The following is a 20036-nucleotide window of genomic DNA, read 5'->3' as shown; positions in this document are numbered from 1 at the left end:
CAGGGATGAGGTAAGATGCAATTATATGGCATGTTTCAATGGCAAGGTGCCCTTCCTGATGCCAACCTCAAATGAGGAGCTAATGAAGATAAAATGATGAATGAAATTATGTAAGGAGGTTGCCTATGAATAGGAAGTGAAGAAAGGGAAATAGAAAACCTTTCTCAGGGCAGCTGATGATGGAGTTCGAACCCACTTGTCTTCCGAATGCAGAACTTGGCTTCATAACTCTGTACTGCATTATCACGCGCTACTACTCTTGCTCGGTTGAAAATTGGATATTGCACCTGTATCATCTGAGAATCTCCTATTTGTTGTTCAACATATTTTCTGTATATTTTGAATGTACCAACTACACAGTTCAAAAAAATTAGGGGAAGATGTTTTGGAACGTCTGGTTTGTGAACGATAATTTGGTAGATGGGGTTCCAATGATTGTACAGCATACCTTGAGACCTTAGCTACTCAGGGTATGTCAAATCGAAGTTATACTCCATATGTAGGGGTAGCCATGCATTAAACCGTCAGGTGACCCCTCGAAACAAAGTGAATAGCGGTGCATCCATGTGTCGTTGTGAGGTACACAGTCCGCTGCGGTCATTTGAGCATGTTGTACGTCAACCAGCACATCCCATGAGACATCTGAACGAGGTTCAAGTCGCACGGGCCGTCACTTTGATCCAGGAAGGATAGACTTTTCGTCGTGTTGCTGTGGATCTCAATGTGTCTCCGTCAGTTATTCACCGCTTGTGAAATCACTACAGTGAGACAGGCCAGATCACAAGGAGTGTTGGACAAGTTCGTGGACGCATGGCGATCCCACAGGATGACCGATATCTGAACATCTGTGAGTTGCGGCGTCGTTCAGCAACTGCCAGAGATCTGCAGCAAGACCTCAGGAGGGTCTTTGGAGTCACAGTGTCTGACTAGACAGTAAGGAACAGGTTAAGAGAAGTGTCCTTATGGCCCAGATATCCTGTTCGAGTGCCCAGTTTCACACAGCAACATTGCGCAGCTCGCCTTCTGTTCGCCCGTACCTACGTCAACTGGCAACTTCGCCATTGGAAACCTGTGTTGTTCAGACGAGTCCAGATTTCCCCCGACTCAGTGTGATGGACGTCAATGTATATGGAGACGCCGTGGTAAGCAGTACATGCCCAATGTTGTCCATCAAAGCGACTGATTCGGACAAGGTTCTGTGATGGTGTGGGGTGGCATCAGTATTGATGGCCATACGGATCTTGTAAGTGGGGTACATCGAGCAGATACTGCTACAGCATGTGTTGGTTGCTGCATACAGTGTTGGCCCTGAATTTGTACTCATGCACGACAATGCCAGGGCTCATGTAGCATGCATCACCAGAGCTGTCTTGTGAGAACTGGACATTCAAGAGATGGAATGGTCAGCAGTGAGTCCCGACCTTAATCCCATCGAGCATGTGTGGAATAGGCTTGATAGAAGTGTTCGTGGGCGTCCTGCCCCACCAGACTCTCCAAGACTTCGAACAGGCTCTCATTGAAGAATGGAACCTGATACCGCAACGTGACCTCTGTCGACATAGGTGCCAAGCTGTAATAAATGCTCGTGGAGGACATACACCATACTGAAGCTCTCCAACTGTGATAAAAATCTACCCTGGAGGACTGTTATAACTTTGTTTTCGCCCCTATTTGGACATTTCCCGTTTGTGTTCTGAAAATGAAAGCAAATCCATCGATGTTCTTTTGTATACTTCAACAGTAAAGAATAAAGGTTTAGTTGGTAATATACCTGGGTGTGAGGTATTGTTTTGTGGACCATGGCATACGTTCAAAAACAGTTCCCCTAATTTTTTTGAACTGTCTATTTTATGTAGTTGTTCCGACTCCTTTTCCTTTTGAAAACTACTCATTGATTCAATTTCAGACTCTTCATATGTGCTCTTTCATAGTTTTAATAACTTTTATTGCTTCTTTTATTCTTTTATGATTAGAGCTCTGGAGATATTTACCTAGTTATGCAAAAGGATTTAGCAAGTTTGATAATACCAGTGTAAGTGGTCTGTAATTGGACATTATAAATTTTCCAGCTAACTCATCCCTAGTTGCCTGGGTTTCACCCCCGTGTGCTAAGTTGGGCTCATCAGTTGGTAAATAGCACACCCACCAAGACGCATGGCTAGTGCATACTGTGGAGGCCATTGCGCAGGCTACTTGTAGCCACCGGCAGTGCCAATGCACTATGAGAGATTCGTCTCATTACCAAAAATTGATGCCTGCCTGGCCATCAGATGATACAGACGTTGATTCCCATAGGGGACCTGAAATATTTACCAACTGATGAGCCCAACTTAGCACACTGGGGCAAAATGCTGGCAACCAGGGATGATTTAGCTGGGAAATTTATAATGTCCAATAACGGGCCACTTACATTGGTATTATAAATTTACACACTCAGGGCAAATATTTCATGTTCCCTATGAGAATCAACATCTATATCAAGTTTGATAATAATGTGCAGTACAGTGCTCACATTCTTTAGAAGTAATATAAAATCTCCTGTAGTACTTGAATGGTCACTTGTCTCCATGTACGTACACTGTGTGGCCAAAAGTTTCCAAACCCCCTTGCTGTTCATTCCAAAGTTACCAGCCACGTAACTATTAGCTTAGGACCTCTTTTTGCTACTATTACAGCATTTAATTTTTGCGGAAGGCTTTCCAAAAAGTTCTGATACACTGAAGGTGGAATTTAAGTATTGGAAAGGAACAGACAAGTATCAAAATCTTACAGGGGGATGAAAAGTAACACACAATAGGATGAACACAATGACAGGTCAGTGTAGGAAGAAGGAACATAGAAAGAGGACAAAAGAACAAAAATGAAAACACAAATGGACAAGGACAATATCCACATCTTCATAGAATGCAGTCTTCAAATAGGTGTTCTCCTCATCAATCCCAGTTCATCTCTTTTCTAAGCCCCTGATAAGCTCATTTCTGTTTCCCAGCTTAATCAGGAGGGAAGTTGGAATTTGTTTCCATTCTTCCAGGAGAATTGTGAGTAGTTGTTGTCGGTTTGTTGGGCAAATTGATCTAACATGTAACCAATGTTCTGTTTCATCCCAAAGACATTTGATGATCAAGTTGCAGCTTTCAGCAGGCCAGTCCAGCACCTGATTTTCTTTAAACCACATTGTAATTGTCCTTGCTTTGTGGCTGGAGCATCATGCTGATACAGAAAAGGTCCAATTACAAACTGTTTTCACAGTGTGTTTAAAATGTTTCCATGAACACCTGTGTTCATTGTGTCATTGACCAGAACTAATCGCCTGAGCCCAAACCAGGAAAAACAGCCCCGACCAACACAGCACCCCCACCGAATTTCACTGTAGCACAAACACGTAGGTAAATACCATTCGCCAGACATCCGCTAGGTCCACACGTCCATCTAAGTGCCACAGCATATACTGTGACTCGCTTCTTCATGAAACCTTTCACTGTTCTGCAGGCTGGTGATGGCATTGTTTGCACTATTCTAAGCGATGTTGCACATTCTTTTTTGTGATCAGTGGCTTCTGGGCAACAAAACAACACTGAAAACTGTATCCTGTTGCCTCTTGATGGATCTTTCTGTCACTGACCTCTGTCCTTGACCTGCAACGGAAGTTCTCTTCAATAGTTAACAAGGATATCTGACAATTGGTTTGTACAGTGCGTTTTAGAGTTTGGCGGTCCCTATCAGTTGATTTCTTTGGCCTACCAGGGTGATTTGATTTGATTCAGCGCTTTCCTGACATTCCCACTTCACAATAACATCGCTAACAGTGGACCAGGGCACATAGTAACTCCCGTGAAATCTGACGGAATGCCTGAACTTGTGAGCCCCTACAGTGGCGTCCTGTTTCAACTCGGAAATGTTGTTTGTGTATGATGGTTAGACCAAAATTCTTGTGATATAGTAGAAACATTAATTACTGAGTTTTCTATGTTGACTAATTCTGACAGAAAACATGAGTACGTTGTTGATACATGGTGCCTGCACCTATATACTCTCAGATGCACATGCAGCATGTTTAGTGGTGTGTCCAGAGACTTTAGTTTCATAATGTATGCTCCAGAGCTCAACAGATTGCTTTGTGATTCACAACCATAGCAACACTGCCTTCTTGTGGTACCCAACCTGTCTGGCCAGATTGAATTTATGTATCTATTGTTTCTTCAGTTTGAGGTAATGCAATCATTGATGTGATTTCCTTAGAAGGTATACAGTTAATTTATTGAACCGAAAGTATGTTTTAGTTTTACTGAAGTACTTGCATGCAATAATGCAAGTTATAACAAGTGACTCCTGCAGTTTACAGAATGGAGTACAGAATGTAAAGTTTCAAACAAATTTATTAAAAAACCACCATTCCAATACTTTACAGTCTTTAAGTTTAAGATACAAATATTACATATACAGTAGAGTCTCGCTCAACCGACCTTCGCTTATCCGACACTCCGTGTTATCCGACACTGGTAGGCTTAATTTGAACTTTAGGTGGATGCAATTCTGGGACACGGGGTGTGGAGGATGCGACTGTGTGACCAGCACTAGCAGTCATGCGGTAGGATTTTGCAATGTAGTATTGGTTAGGTGCGGATGTTATAGTTTTCATATCCTCTGTGAGTATGGCGAGTAAACGTAAGAAAGTGATTGTTTCTGTGGAAGACAAGTAGAGTGGGTTAAAGAGACTGGACAAAGGGGAAACTCTCCAAAAAATGGCTTCAGATTATGGTGTTGGACGTGTTACAGTGGGAGACTGGAAACATACGAGGGAATAAATTGAAAAGTGGTGCTCTACGAGAGCAACAAGTGATGCACTGAAAATTAGAAAGAAAAAAAAAATGAAAAATGTGAGTACGAAAAAGTAAGTGAAGCACTAATTCTTTGGTTCACTAAAAACCAGGAAATGGGCTTGTCAATATCTGGCCCCATTCTGCAAGAAATGGTGGTGTATATCCAGAAGGAGTTTAATAAAGGGACCCTGATTTTACTGCTATTGCTGGGTGGCTTGATCGGTGGGAAAAACGGTACGGCATTGGGCCGCTTAATATCTGTGGAGAAGAACTGTCAGCTAAATCCGATGAGGTTGTGAAATTTAAAAGACAATTTCAAGAAATAATTCTTGCTAAAGGATTAACCGGTGATCAGATTTTTAATTGTGATTAGACTGGGCTGAATTTCAAGATGCTGACATCAAAACTCTTGCAGCCCAAGCCAAGACGTCTGCACCTGGCTACAGGCGTAGTAAGAAAAGAGTACTGCATCTACTGTACAATTGAATTAATAAGACAATAAATAGAGTCCCGTAAAACATAGTACGTAATACAGTATAGTCTTCCTGTTTGGTTTAGTTCATTTTCAAAGTCATTCTGTATTATCCGACATTTTCGGTGATCCGACGTACTCCAGGTCCCGTTTAGGTCGGATAATTGAGACTCTACTGTATGTTAAAACGGGACATGTTTCGCTTAGGCTTTGTAGGCATCTTCAGCCATACTTCATCTAAAGCTAAGTCAAGGCCCTGAACTGGGTTCCTCATTAAAGTATAATACATGCTTTAATACACGATAAAACAGTCATAAAAATCTAGTCTATGGAGAAAGCGATGCTTAAAATGCAACTGAAATTCAATAATGAACTTGTCATGGTATTACATGTGCGAGGAATGAATACTAGTGTTTGTCTAAAAAAGTACAAGATGGTTATTTGTAGAACGAGACATAATCATAATGATCTGACATACATTTGGATTGTACAGATTTGATATTAATGAAGTGTGGATTAATTAAAATATCGAAAAATAAATCTTTGAATGTTGTTGATTGCGAATCAGGTACGTAGAATTACAGGTGCTTCAAGCGCCTTTTGACCTTATCACGCAACCACTTGGAGTTAACAACTCTACTGTAATTCTACGTACCTGATTCTCAATCAACAATGTTCGAAGATTTATTTTTCGATATTTTAATTAATCCACGCTTCATTAATATCAAATAATCTGTACAATCGAAATGTATGTCAGATCATTATGATTATGTCTTGTTCTACAAATAACCATCTTGTACTTTTTTAGACAAACACTAGTATTCATTCCTTGCACATATAATACTATGACAAGTTCATTATTGAATTTCAGTTGCATTTTAAGCATCGCTTTCTCCATAGACTAGATTTTTATGACTGTTTTATCGTGTATTAAAGCAGGTATTATACTTTAATGAGGAACACAGTTCAGGGCCCTGACTTAGCTTTAGGTTAAGTATGGCTGAAGATGCTTACAAAGCCTAAGCGAAACATGTCCCATTTTAACACATATATGTAATATTTGTATCTTAAACTTAAAAGATTGTAAAGTATTGGAATGGTGGTTTTTTAATAAATTTGTTTGAAACTTTTACATACAGTATCCAGTATTCGAGAGATAGTGGATTCGAACTCCACTGTCAGCAGCCCTGAAGATGGTTTTCCGTGGTTTCCCATTTTCACACCATGCTCTACCTTAAGGCCATGGTCGCTTTCTTCAGACTCCTAGCCCTTCATAAGAAATTGACAAGGGGGTAAATTATGTGATAACTAAAACATATGTATACCAGACAAATAAATGTTGCAGGAATAATTATAGGCTAACATTTGTTATATTTGTTATTATATATATTTTAATGTTTTCCTGCAATAGTGTGTTTGTCTGGTATACATATGTTTTAGTTGTCACATTATCTGTTTAATTTTAATTGGCTGAAGATGGCTACTAAGTGGCTGAAACTAGTCCCAAGACTGATGTAATATTATTTACTTGATATATTGTATTGAATTCTTTTATTTATTTCTTATAATTGCACTTCAATTGGAACAAAAATGAAGTATATAGCTTATAACGTAGCCCTTTCCTATCCTATCATCGCCATAAGACCTATCTGTGTCGGTGCGATGTAAAGCAACTTGTAAAAAACAAAAAAAACAAAAAACAAAAAAAAAACCCACTTGTAAAGAGACCACGAATCATACACAGTCTTTGAATTTTGTCAGTCATTTCACTCCAGGTGGATGAATTACTATGTTCATTTTCAAATCTTTGCTGCTTTGGGTAGTTGGATGAACATTCCACAACGTAGCAATATTACAACCAACATACTGAGGGTCAGGATTGTTGGGCATGTCGGCATTTGCTTCATTACCAGAAATTGCCGTAGAACTGTCATGACCGCTATTCGCAGGCTGTTCTGCATCTGAATACTTCGATTCGTCAATACCAGTCAGAATTATCCTACTACCTTACAATCTTTCTTGGCCTACCGCTGCTTCCCAGTCTCCCATCACAACTAGATTTTCATCTCCCTTTACATATTGTATTAAATTTTCTATCTCATCATATATTCTGTAGATTTATTCTTCATCCGCACTATCATGGTGGACACTGGCTTGGTGTCTGTCTTGACAACAATTTGTTCACTATGCTGGTCATAGTAGCTTACCTGCTGCCCTATTTTCTTATTCGTTATTTTGTGTTGATAATTCTGTAGTTACTTGCCCAAAAATTCTGCTTCATTTATACCTGCTACATGTAATTTTAGTTTGTCCATTTCCCTTTACAGATTCTCTAACCCACTGGCGTAGCCAAGTGGGGGCCCAGGCCCCCCCAGCCCCCAAATGTTTCCTGAAAATAGAGTGAGGATCAGCCGTTGTTTTACGTACGGTACGAACAACTTTAAAACTTACGCCGAAATGTTAAATTAACGTAGTGACAGAGAATCAACTAGCAAGGCTCAATAGGGCCATACATAATTCTCCATATTTGTACTGCTTGAATGAAAGAAAAACACTTAGGATTGTAATGCGCCGGGATATTTCCCTGTAGAGGCTTCAGTATTGGGAATGTAATCGTGTGTTGACAAATGTCAAGACATGAGGAAAAGGGCAATTAGCAAGGGATTATTCAGTAGGGGGCCAGAACGTGACCACCGAGATAACGGGGGCCACGGCCAGAAACAGTTGCAAGCTTACAACATCGTGTCAGCTTTTGCACATCGGTTGCAGGAAACAACGTCCTAGGGATCCTCGGGTTGTACCGTGGTTGAGAGATGTGCTGTGTTTAAGTTGCAGCGTTGGGACGACTGTGACAGGATTTTGAGCTGCATGTTAGTTCCCCACTTTGTGCCATATAAGTAATTTTTTTTTTTTTTTTTTTTTGAAGAGGGACCATTTTGTCACTGAGAAGCCAAAACTATGTGCATCCTCGGTAATTTATGGAAAAGTTTTTTAAAAATTCGAACAGTAGCAAGACAATCGCGGATGTGTGCCTAAGTTCGATCGGTAGGCCTACATATTTTGTCAAATGCCCGGGGACTGATTGGAACCTCAAATGGCACCATCAAAAGTGCGGGTAAATATTTGTAATTGGTAGGCGGGATAACTCGGTTCCAATGGTTCTATCTTCTCATCAAGATGGCCCAGGCTTGAATTGCAGTCGATGCATGAAACATTAATAAAATGCAAAGTCACGTTCTATTGATACGGATTCTACTTAAAACACTAGATTCCTTATGGTGGTGATTTTGAGTATCCAACCATTCTTCAGGCTTACCTTGTACCTTAAATGGTGAGTGAATGCAGTGGCATACCCACAAAATAATTTCAGTGGGTGGGGTGTAAGTCCAGGCCAGTAGCATGGATACAACTTTTCCTTGGAAGGGGTTGTGAAAAGATTTTTTATTTAGAATTTGCTTTACTTCGCACCGTAGGTCTTACGGCAACGATGGGAAAGGAAAGGGCTAAGAGTGGGAAGGATGCGGCCATGGCTTTATTTAAAGTACAGCCCCCAGCATTTGCCTGGTGTGAAAATGGGAAACCACGGAAAACCATCTTTAGGGCTGCCGACAGTGGGGTTTGAACCCAGTATCTCACGGATGCAAGCGCACAGCTGTGCGCACCTAACTGCACTAGTGTTGGCTACTGAATGAATGATTCGAAGCAGTGTATCGATTCATTCAAGTGTCCGAGTGAATCGATTCACAGGAACGGCGAGCTCACGGCACACGATTCAGCTTACTCCCAGCGGACAGTGCTGAGTGGCGCACTCACTGGACGTTGACGGGGAGCCGAGCTTCCGCTGCAGCGCGATCGTGAATCATGGCACATCGAAAGAATCGTGAACGAGCGCGGCTCAGTGAGACACATGATACACACGGCTCCTTATCGGCTCACTGGACACACGGAGAGCTGAGCTTCCGCTGCAGCGAGACATACAGTGAGTCATGGCACACGGAAAGAATCGTGAACGAGCCGGCTCAGTGAGACACAAGATACGCACGGCTCCTTATTGGCTCACTGCAGCGAGACATACAGTGAGCCATGCCACACTGAAAGAATCGTATGCTATAATGGACTCTCGAGCTCAGCTCATTTGAAAATAATGCCCATTTGCATTCACTGTCCTCTTCTTACAGGGAGGTTTAAATAATAGATGGATTTATTTGCAGTGTTAAAAAGGTAGTCACAACATAATTCTGAAGTAGCTAGTAAGTAGGTAGGCTATTAGGTTATACTATTTATTAGTTTAATGAATCTTAGTATTATAACTTAGTTGACATTTGACAATTAAACTCGACTCTAGCCTGCCCTATGACTATGAGTCATGCTCATGAGTCATGACCACTCAAAAGTACCTGTTTTATATTGGGAAGAATGGCTCAGTGTTTTCTCAGTTCATATTTCACATCGTTGCACAAGACTTCAATCATATGTGGACAGACACAATAACAGTATGTTGAATCAGAAAACCAGCGGGCTTCTGTACGTCTCGGGTAGCCTATACAAAATATGACGATTTCAAAAATCCTCAGCTGATAGAAAAATACATCTTTTCAAAAATGACTGAGCGAGTTGTCGTGGCTATGCGCTTGCATTCGGGGGATGGTGGGTTCGAATCCCACCGTCGGCAGCCGTTAAGATGGTCTTCCATAGTTTCCTCATTTTCACACCAGGAAATGCTGGGACTGTACCTTAATTCAGGCCATGGCTGCTACCTTCCTAATCCTAACCTTTCCCACCCTGTGTCGCCGGAAACCTTCGATGTATTAGAGTAACTAGCATTTTTTCTAAGAAAGGAGTTCATAGTATGAAGACCAGATGGCAGCTGCGAGCACTGAATGCTGTTGCTGCTGTCTTACCAGCACATACTACACAGATGCAGTAGGAGCGGTGACCAATGAGCCGTGAATCGGATCACTGTATCGATTCAGTAACGTGAACGGAATCAAATGAATCGATTCAGTAAAATGAATCGAATGTCCCATCACTAAACCGCACGGCCAACTCGCCTGGTGGATATGAAAAGAAAGCAGGTCCTACTGAGTGCGGTGACAGATCTTCAGTAGATATTGATGGTTTTGATTGTTACTGTGTACAATCATAGCTTCTGTACTCTTAACATAAACCAGCTGCATTATTGAAACTGTTCGTAAAATTGATATCATTCTTTGTTTGTGAGGAAGTAGAATCTTCATTTAATTTGTCTTCTTAAAAAAATGAACACCTTTGGTACTACACCCCATGATGCAGGATGCCTTATGTCAAATTCTAAAATAAGGAGACTAAAAGTAACCAGCTGCCCCCCCCCCCCCCTTTCTCCCAGTGTAGGGGTAGCATGCCTGCCTCTTACCGGAGGCCCCGGGTTCGATTCCTGGCAGGTCAGGGATTTTTTTACCTGGATCTGAGGGCTGGTTTGAGGTACACGCAGCCCACGTGTTTATAATTGAGGAGCTATCTGATGGTGAGATGGCGGCCCCGGTCTAGAAAGCCAATAATAACGGCGGAGAGAATTCGTCGTGCTGACCACACGACACCTCCCCTCTTTGAATTGCTTCTGCTCTAACTTTGTTCGTTACTTTTATGACTGATTTCATTACATTGTTCATACTTATAAACTTTCCGCACAGTGACTGATGGTATATTACACAATTGTAAGACAGAATTTCCGGAAAGCTGTTGTTTTTACGACACAAGGCTATGAATCCCTTCTCTCTGCCTACGATCACAGGAGTTCCATCAGTTGCTAAGCCCACCAATTTTTTTACAGGAATATTTTCAGAGTTGATAAGAACTTTAATTGCTAAAAATATGTCCTGTCCTGTAGTGCATCCTGTTAGTGGTATAACCTTTACCATCTCCTATCTTATTTCAAAATTATCAAAGGCCATTCTCGCAAAAACGGCCAACTGAGCTGTATCAACTATATCGTTGATTCAAGTTGTAGGGAAAAATAGCTGCAGCGATCAGTCAGTTTTAAGTTGTGAAGTAATGTCAGAACTCATAACCTCAACTCTCCTCATTACTGTTTGCAGAAAGCTGTGCAGATGTAATAGCAGACATTATTCCAGTTTTATTTTTGAAACTATCAAATAATGAATCTGCAGCTTCTAAAAATGCAATTTACCCCATTGTGGGTGGGGGACGCAGACGAAGAATACACGCATGGTATGCGCTGCCTGTTGTAAGAGGTGACTAAAAGGGGCAACCAAGGGATGATGACATCAGAATCATGAGACTATGTGTTAATAGTACTATTGAGGAACACCATGGGTCAACGTTACTTGCGATTAGTACCACCATGTGAGGATCACCATGGATCTGTGTTACAGAGGAATAGTACCTTTATGTGAGGAACACCACAGTTCTGTGATAAGTACCATTGTGTGTGTTCCACCGAAGCGGGAGAGCAGGCATTTGGCTCCGCGAACTAATGTCCATATGCCGTAACGCTGCACTGGAATGTGTCGGTTCCCTTGTGTTCAGATTGATCTATGCTACCTGTGACTAATACCACTTTATGAGAAACATCATGGGTTTACGTTGCCTGTGATTAGTACCACTATGTGAGAAACGCCACAGGTTTGGCTGGCACCCATGGTAAGTACCACTATGTGTGAAAATCATGGGTCTGCGTTACCTGAGAGTAGTTCCATGTTGGTCTACATTGCCTATGATTAGTAGCACTATGTGAACAACACCATGAGTATACATGGCCTGTGTTTAGTTCCATTAAGTTATGAACACCACGAGAATACCGGCGCTCGTGGTTAGTCCCACTATGTACGGAACACTATGGGTTTGTGTTGCTTGCGAGTAGTACCCTTATGTGTGAAACACTAATGGGTTTGTGTTACCTGTGAGTGGTGCCGTTGTGTTTAACATACCATGGGACTACATTACCTGTGATTAATACCATCATGCAAGAAACACCATGAGTCTACGTTACCTGTGATTAGTACCACTATGGGAGGAACACCATGGTTCTGCATTCCCAGTGATTTGTACCATTATGAGAGGCTGGCAATCTCTGTTTTGGACCCCTTTAGATAATAATGCATCATCCCAGTAATTCAGGGTTTGTGAATTGGATCCACTGATTTTTTGTTTCACCATTTTTTCATCATTAATTTTAGATTCTAGTCAGTGGATAAATTGTGAAGTTTTAATTTTTGTTTCATTCACCTGGTACCATTTGGGGCCGACGACCTAGCTGTTAGGCCCCTTTAAACAACAATCATCATCATAAAAAATGCAGTTTTGATTAATTCAGTCTTGTACGGTTTTTTATTCTGTGCAATAATTTTTGAAACTTTGAATGATGCCTCAGTTGCTGGTTTATTTTTGTCTAATGGTTTAAAAAAGTTGACTGTTGAGCATTAAGTTTGGATTTTAGCTGCCTTACCTTTTCTTTCCTTAGAGCACAATTCAGATGGGAAATCCTTTTCAGTGTTCCCTTTCTTCCCAACTGATACTCTTGCACAGCACAATACATGCACACATTTGTCCTTTGCTTTGGTAAAAAAGTAATGTTTTTCATTCCAAATGAAAGTGATAAGTATTTTGCTTTTTGCTTGAATACACTATTATTAGAACCAACCTAGCTTACTATAGTATCATTGCGTAAATCAAACGATCCATGTTAGCAGATGTCTGATATACACACGAAAAACATAATGTTCAGAACCTCACGCGTATACAATCAACTATGAGGCTGAGAATGTAGTATTCTGGACTGACAATGGCAGTTCCGCAGTTTGAGCTCAGTGGAGCTACTCTAGGTTAGCCATCTGGAGCTTTACTGCGATCTACCGAAAATATAGCAGTCATTGGTTTGACTAACTTTCCACGCACAGACTCTCAGAATGTTCGTATTCATCTTCCTGATGGTTGCCCCCTCTTGTGTAGTTCCCACCCTTAGATCTAGGTGGAGCACTATTTTACTTCAAAAGTATTTTACCTGAGAGAAAGCCATCTTCAGTACATCATTCATATTGAGAGAGCTGCCTTTTTTCGGGAGTTAGTTATGGCTGTAGTTTTCCGTTGATTCAGCCATGTAGCAGTATCAACATAACTAAGCAGTGGTAAATATTATCGCATGGTCATATATCAGTCAAACTGCTGCCCTTGTGCCATTGCAACTTCCAACAGGTTGCTACCTCCCTTGTGATCCACTTATTATGGTGTCCCAACAGATACCCATCCGATATGACCTGCCTCCTTCATTAGGATGCACAAGCCTGCACATTATGGCAAGGTTACAGTTCATAGGGGTGGCTTATTGTCATAAGTGACATAATCTGATGACCAGCCAAATGTAAAATTATATTTTCTGATGGTTTCACTCTTAGGTCAGCCCATCAATCCCTGGTCCCGTATCTATCCTGAGGAGATGATCCAGACTGGCATTTCGGCCATTGACGTCATGAATTCCATTGCTCGAGGTCAGAAGATTCCTATTTTCTCAGCTGCTGGTTTGCCTCACAATGAAGTAAGTGCAAATCTCTGTGATTAATTCACTAAATACAAATAATGGAAAAGAACAAATAAGTACAACTTTTAGAGCTTATAATTTTAAGTATCTCATGAATTTCCCCAGATTGCAGCTCAGATCTGTCGTCAAGCTGGTCTAGTCAAGCTGCCTGGAAAGTCTGTGTTGGATGATCATGAAGATAATTTCGCTATTGTGTTTGCTGCCATGGGTGTGAACATGGAAACTGCTCGATTCTTCAAGCAAGATTTTGAGGTAGGCTTTTATAGATTTATCTACATATCTTTGTGACTTTCAAGTAATTGGCTGGAAGCTGAAATTGAACATTAGAAATAGTCTTCATTAGTTGGCTTATATGGTCAATGTCATTGTCTAGTGCTTCTTCCATTGTAGACTTGACCCATCGAATGCTATTGAAAATGCTGCATCATAGCCTGGGTGAAATGTTTGATACACTTTTCACAAGAAGAAACAATACATAATTGTGTTTGTTGTTTGAGTCATCAGTCCATAGACTGGTTTGATGCAGCCCTTCCTGCCATCCTATCCTGTGCTAACCTTTTCATTTCTGCGTAACTATTGTATCCTACATCTGCTCTAATCTGCTTGTCATATTCATACCTTGGTCTACCCCTACCGTTCTTACCACCTACACTTCCTTCAAAAACCACTTGAACAAGTCCTGGGTGTCTTAAGATGTCTTATCATTCTATCTCTTCCTCTCGTAAAATTTAGCCAAACCAATCTCCTCTCACCAATTCGATTCAGTATCTCTTCATTCGTGATTCGAACTATCCATCTCACCTTCAGCATTCTTCTGTAACACCACATTTCAAAAAGTTTCTATTCTCTTTCTTTCTGAGCTAGTTATCGTCCACATTTCACTTCCATACAATTCCACGCTCCAGATGAAAGTCTTCAGAAACATCTTTCTAATTCCTATATCAATATTTGAAGTGAGCAAATTTCTTTTTTTAAGAAAGCTCTTTCTTGCTTGTGCTAGTCTGCATTTTATGTCCTTACTTATGCCATCGTTAGTTATTTCACTACCCAAGTAACAATATTTATCTACTTCCTTTAAGACTTCATTTCCTAATCTAATATTTCCTGCATCACCTGCCTTCATTCGACTGCACTCCATTATTTTTTGTTTTAGACTTATTTATTTTCATCTTGTACTCTTTACCCAAGACTTCATCCATACCATTCAGCATCTTCTCGAGATCTTCTGCAGTTTCAGATAGGATAACAATATCATGGGCAAATCCCAAGGTTTTGATTTCCTCTCCTTGGATTGTGATTCCCTTTCCAAATTCCTCTTTGATTTCCTTTACTGCCTGTTCTATGTAAACATTGAAAAGGAGGGGACAAACTGCAGCGTTGCCTCACTCCTTTCTGGATTGCTGCTGCTTTTTCAAAGCCCTCTATTCTTATCACTGCAGATTGATTTTTATACATATTGTAGATAATTCTTTATTCTCGGTATCTGATCCCAGTCACCTTCAGAATCTTAAATAGCTTGGTCCAATCAACATTATCAAATGCCTTTTCTAGATCTATGAACGCCATGTATGTGAGCTAGTCCTTCAAGCGTTAAAATTTTGCAGGCATGAGATACTAAACTAATGGTGTGGGGTTTTCACACTTGTCAGCACCGGCTTTCTTGGGAATAGGTATAACATTCTGCCAAAAATCTGATGGCACTTCTTCTGTCTCATACATCTTACACACTACATGGATTAACTTTGCCATGCTGGTTTCTCCTAAGGCAGTCAGTAATTCAGAGGGAATGTCATCAATTCCAGGTGCCCTGTTCCTATTTAGGTCTCTCACAGCTCTGTCAAATTCTGACCTCAAAATTGGGTCTCCCATTTCATCAGCATCAACAACCTCTTCTTGTTCCAGAACCAAATCATTTACATCTTTACCGTGATACAACTGTGGGATATGTACCTGCCATTTTTCTGTTTTGTCTTCTTTCCTTAGAAGTGGCTTTCCATCTGAGCTCTTAATATTCATAGGCCTAGATTTCCTTTCTCAAAAGGTTTCCTTGATTTTCCTGTATGCAGAATCTACCTGTCCTAGGACCATACAACCTTCGACATCCTTGCACTTTTCCTTCCGCCATTCTTCCTTAGCTACCTTGCACTTTCTATCGACTTCATTCTTTAATCGCCTGTATTCTTTTCTGCCCTCTTAATTTCTAGCATTCTTGTATTTTTGTCGTTCATCGATCAGGTCTAGTATCTCCTGAGTTATCCACTGATTCTTAGTTGATCTTTTCTTCCTTCCTAACATTTCTTCAGAAGCCCTACTGACTTCATTGTTCATGACTATCCACTCTTCCTCTATTGTGTTTCCTTCCTAGACAAAGTGGCTACAATTAGCCTACGCAGTGGCCTCCACGGTATGCACTAGCCAGCGTCTTGGTAGGTGTGCTAGGTACCAACTGATGAGCCCAGCCTAGCACACGGGGGCGAAGCGCTGGCAACCAGAAATGGGTTAGCTGGAAAATTTATAATGTCCAATAACGGTGCATTTATATTAGTACAGCAAAACCTTGTTAATTCGAAGTCGTTGGGACTCAAAAATCGAACTTCGAATTGCGTGATTTCGAATTAACCGCCAATTCGCAGTTCAGAAGTACCAAATCTTGTCGCGTTACAAAATGTTCTAAGGTCCGTCACAGTGTTCTAAGACCCATTAATACATGCAATCGCCTAGATTCACAGTTTAAACTTTTCAAATGCCATGGAAAGAAGTATTTCCGAAATGTGTCCAACAAGGTGCATTTACAATGTTCAAATAATGCACTTGGATAAATCACTGACAAACATAACCTCACGCAACGAAAGAAAAAAAATCGCACAATTCGAAGACGAAATTATGCTGGTTCCCCTGTGCAAATGCATTATTTTTTGGATTTCTGTACTGTTTGCATTTTTAGATGCTTTATACTGGCATGGAAAGTGCCCGACGTCCTTAAAACATTGTGACTTATCGAACTTTCCTATGACGAGGGGATAAAGTTTCTTGCTTCCATGTGCATTGCAACGCACTGCAATGACCCCCATCCCCGACTTTTGTACGATTCCCCGGCTGATACTTTCTGCTTTAAAACCATAAGACCGTTTGGGCTCGCATTAAAATAAAGCAATGCAGTTTCGTCGGCAATGACAATATTGTTCGGTGCCTACGAATTTATTATATGAGCCACGTTTATTCGTCAACTGTCGGCATCGCCAGTGTTCGCAGATTGTTTTTCCGCACACTGCCTGTTGCGTGATGTTACGGCGTTCCTTAAAAGGTTGAATACAAAAGAATTCCGATTTCATTCAATTTAGCAACCATGAAGCGCACTGTAGACCCACCGACGTGAGTGTAAGTGCGGAAAGCTACCCCTCCACGTTCCGGAACGCGCGTTCTATTATGACGCGAATAAATTTAGAGTTGAAATTACTCTGTAACATACTATTGTTTTAAACTGTAAAGGCAGTTTCGAATTAAAAGTCTGAATTTCGGTAATGGGGCCGACATTGTACTTCGAATTATGAATTACCCGTATTTCAAATTAAACAATTTAAATAACATGCAAAACTGTATCTCATGTTTCCGGGAACGAGAGCTTCTTCGAATTAGGCAGGATTTTGAATTAACTGATTTCGAATTATCGATGTTCTACTGTATTGCTATCTCATGGCGATTAAATTCTATGGTTTTGTTGCTGAAGTCACTTGGCATTGGCAGTGAGATGTTCGCCTTCGCAGACACAAGCCCTTTCGTGTCGTGAATCTACGGAACCAACCTTGGCTCACTTTCAGATCCGAACAGCTGATTCCTCCTTTAATCGCTAGTTCGCATGCTTTGAAATGCAGCATTTCGTGCGAGATACTAAAGCCATAATTTTGCAACTCTGTAACGTAATGATGCAACTCTTCTTCCAGCTCAGGAAACTTACTAGTTTTTGGCCCTCTGAATGGTTTACATGTTCAGTTGGTGTTTTCTAGCACAGTTTTCTGTTTACGCCAGTAGCGAACATTAAACTCAGTCACACTGAATTGTCGACCGGCAGCTCTGTTACTATGTTCTTCAGCATATTTTATCACTTTGAGTTTAATACAGCCATATAACTCCCATGTTTCTCCATAACTTAAAAGATCGTCCTACACAAGAAAACTGAGAAACAGTGAAACATGAAGACAGAATACTGGTACTTGTCAATAACAGTTGGATGATACCTAATACCGTGATCACTTGACTGCCTGGATAGGGAAACCCTCCCAGTTCACGTGATCGGTTCTGCCGGACAGGTAGCGATAAGCATATTGACAAAGATAGAAGAGTGAGAGGGATGGTTGAGTGTGACTGACTGGCTAGGAACGTGGCCTTGGGGCAGGGATTTGCGAGTTAGGTATTTTTGTTACAACAGTTAGCCTCAACTATTCTGCGGGTAGAAAGAAATGCAGCTTCTTCTTGTACTGTTGCGTACAAAGTACCATAACAGCAATTGGTACAGTCCCGATATTTAACGTAGACTCGTCCACGGAATACCCAAACTTTATTTCGTGTATATACCATATGTCTTTATGACATCAGAAATTAATGGAAGTTGTGTGGGTTTTTTCCCCCTGCAATTTCAGATTTTTAGAATGGGGTGCTAGATATATGCAGTGGCATGTTATATGCGAGCAAATACAGTAATTGTTTAGATGTTTATTTTAATCTTGCAATTAATTTTGCTCAGTAATGTTATTGAATAATTTTAAATGTTGAACTTCTAAATTAGGATCATTGTTGTTCTTTTTTTAAACTTACGACATATGGTACTGAAACTTGGTTCTTATAATTTGGCTTTTCTTTGTCATTTGACAAAGGTGTTAGAAGTTAAGTTTATGAGCCTTTCATTTGACCAATATTAAATATTTGTACTATTTAATTGCTCTGAATTACTATTTTTTAATGCTAATTTTATATTTACAGGAAAATGGTTCTATGGAAAATGTGTGTTTGTTCTTAAATTTGGCAAACGATCCTACCATTGAGCGTATTATCACACCTCGTCTGGCCCTCACTGCTGCAGAGTTCTTGGCTTACCAATGTGAGAAACACGTACTGGTTATCCTGACAGACATGAGCTCCTATGCTGAAGCCTTGCGAGAGGTGAGGGATTTAAGTTGTTTCCCCATCTCAATTAGTGTGGATACTTCATAAATGTGATAACCTTTGGTACATTTTTTTTTAATGCTTCAGAACTTTTTGTATTAAATATTCTGTTTCTACTAGCACCTGTACTACTTTCGGTACGTTTTAAAATTATATGTCGACAGTTAATTATACATTATTATAATAATTACTTGATATTTTGTATTTCATCAGTATTATTAGCTCTTATTGGATTTACTTGCCCAAGACATTTGGACTATCAAAATTAATATCACTGACTGAAAATCATGCATTCAAATAATGTTGCATGCAATCCCCGTTTGCTGATTCAACTCCCAGAAGGAAACCCATAAGTAGTAATTTATAGCTAGTACTAATTCCTTGTGAGCTCAGACTATTCTATGTAAAATTTGGCTAAAAATCTGAATGTTCTAGCTTGGTTATGTAGAGAATCTTTGTAAAGGACTTTCTTTTTGAACATCCTCTTCACTTTTCATCTAGATTTCTTGCTTTCCATGCAGTTGTGTCCTTTGGGTGTGGGAAGAAGTGAAAATATCAGGCCTAAGAAGAATATAACAAGTGATAGAAGGAAAGGCTAAAGAATATTCCCATAACAAGTGTTGGAAATGTATAGTATTCATTAGTTGAATCAGAGTGTATCTTTTCTCATATCAATTCAGTCTCTGAAATAGGTGTATAATCATCTTGTGTTGTATAGGTATCTGCTGCCAGAGAAGAGGTACCTGGTCGACGAGGTTTCCCTGGTTACATGTACACAGATTTGGCTACCATCTACGAACGAGCTGGCCGTGTAGAGGGACGTAATGGCTCTATAACTCAAATCCCCATTCTTACTATGCCTAATGATGGTAAGAACCTGTTTACGAATTCTGTAAATTCTAATTCAAACTTCTTCACTGTGTAGCTAAAATGCTATGTTAAAATTGATAACCCAGAATGTTTATGAATATAGGTTCATTTAAAATTGTATACTTACTCCTTTTCTAGGCTATTTATATGAATATTATTGTACTTGACAATGGCATTCTCA

At 40.3% G+C, this 20036-nt stretch overlaps 1 protein-coding gene across 1 annotated transcript in view; it reads left to right on the top strand.

Annotated features, from left to right (window-relative positions):
- The window catches only part of Vha55 (V-type proton ATPase subunit Vha55), a 57386-nt gene that overhangs the window by 17103 nt on the left and 20247 nt on the right, over nucleotides 1-20036 (top strand). Inside the window, exons 4-7 of the mRNA XM_067151408.2 lie at nucleotides 13683-13822; nucleotides 13931-14077; nucleotides 18803-18982; nucleotides 19704-19854. Coding sequence (XP_067007509.1) covers nucleotides 13683-13822; nucleotides 13931-14077; nucleotides 18803-18982; nucleotides 19704-19854 — 618 coding nt within the window. The remainder of the gene's footprint in view (nucleotides 1-13682; nucleotides 13823-13930; nucleotides 14078-18802; nucleotides 18983-19703; nucleotides 19855-20036) is intronic.

Source organism: Anabrus simplex, chromosome 7, assembly GCF_040414725.1.
Source record: "Anabrus simplex isolate iqAnaSimp1 chromosome 7, ASM4041472v1, whole genome shotgun sequence".
NCBI classification, from domain to species: Eukaryota; Metazoa; Arthropoda; class Insecta; order Orthoptera; family Tettigoniidae; genus Anabrus; species Anabrus simplex.
This window is presented reverse-complemented; position numbering and strand designations above follow the sequence as displayed.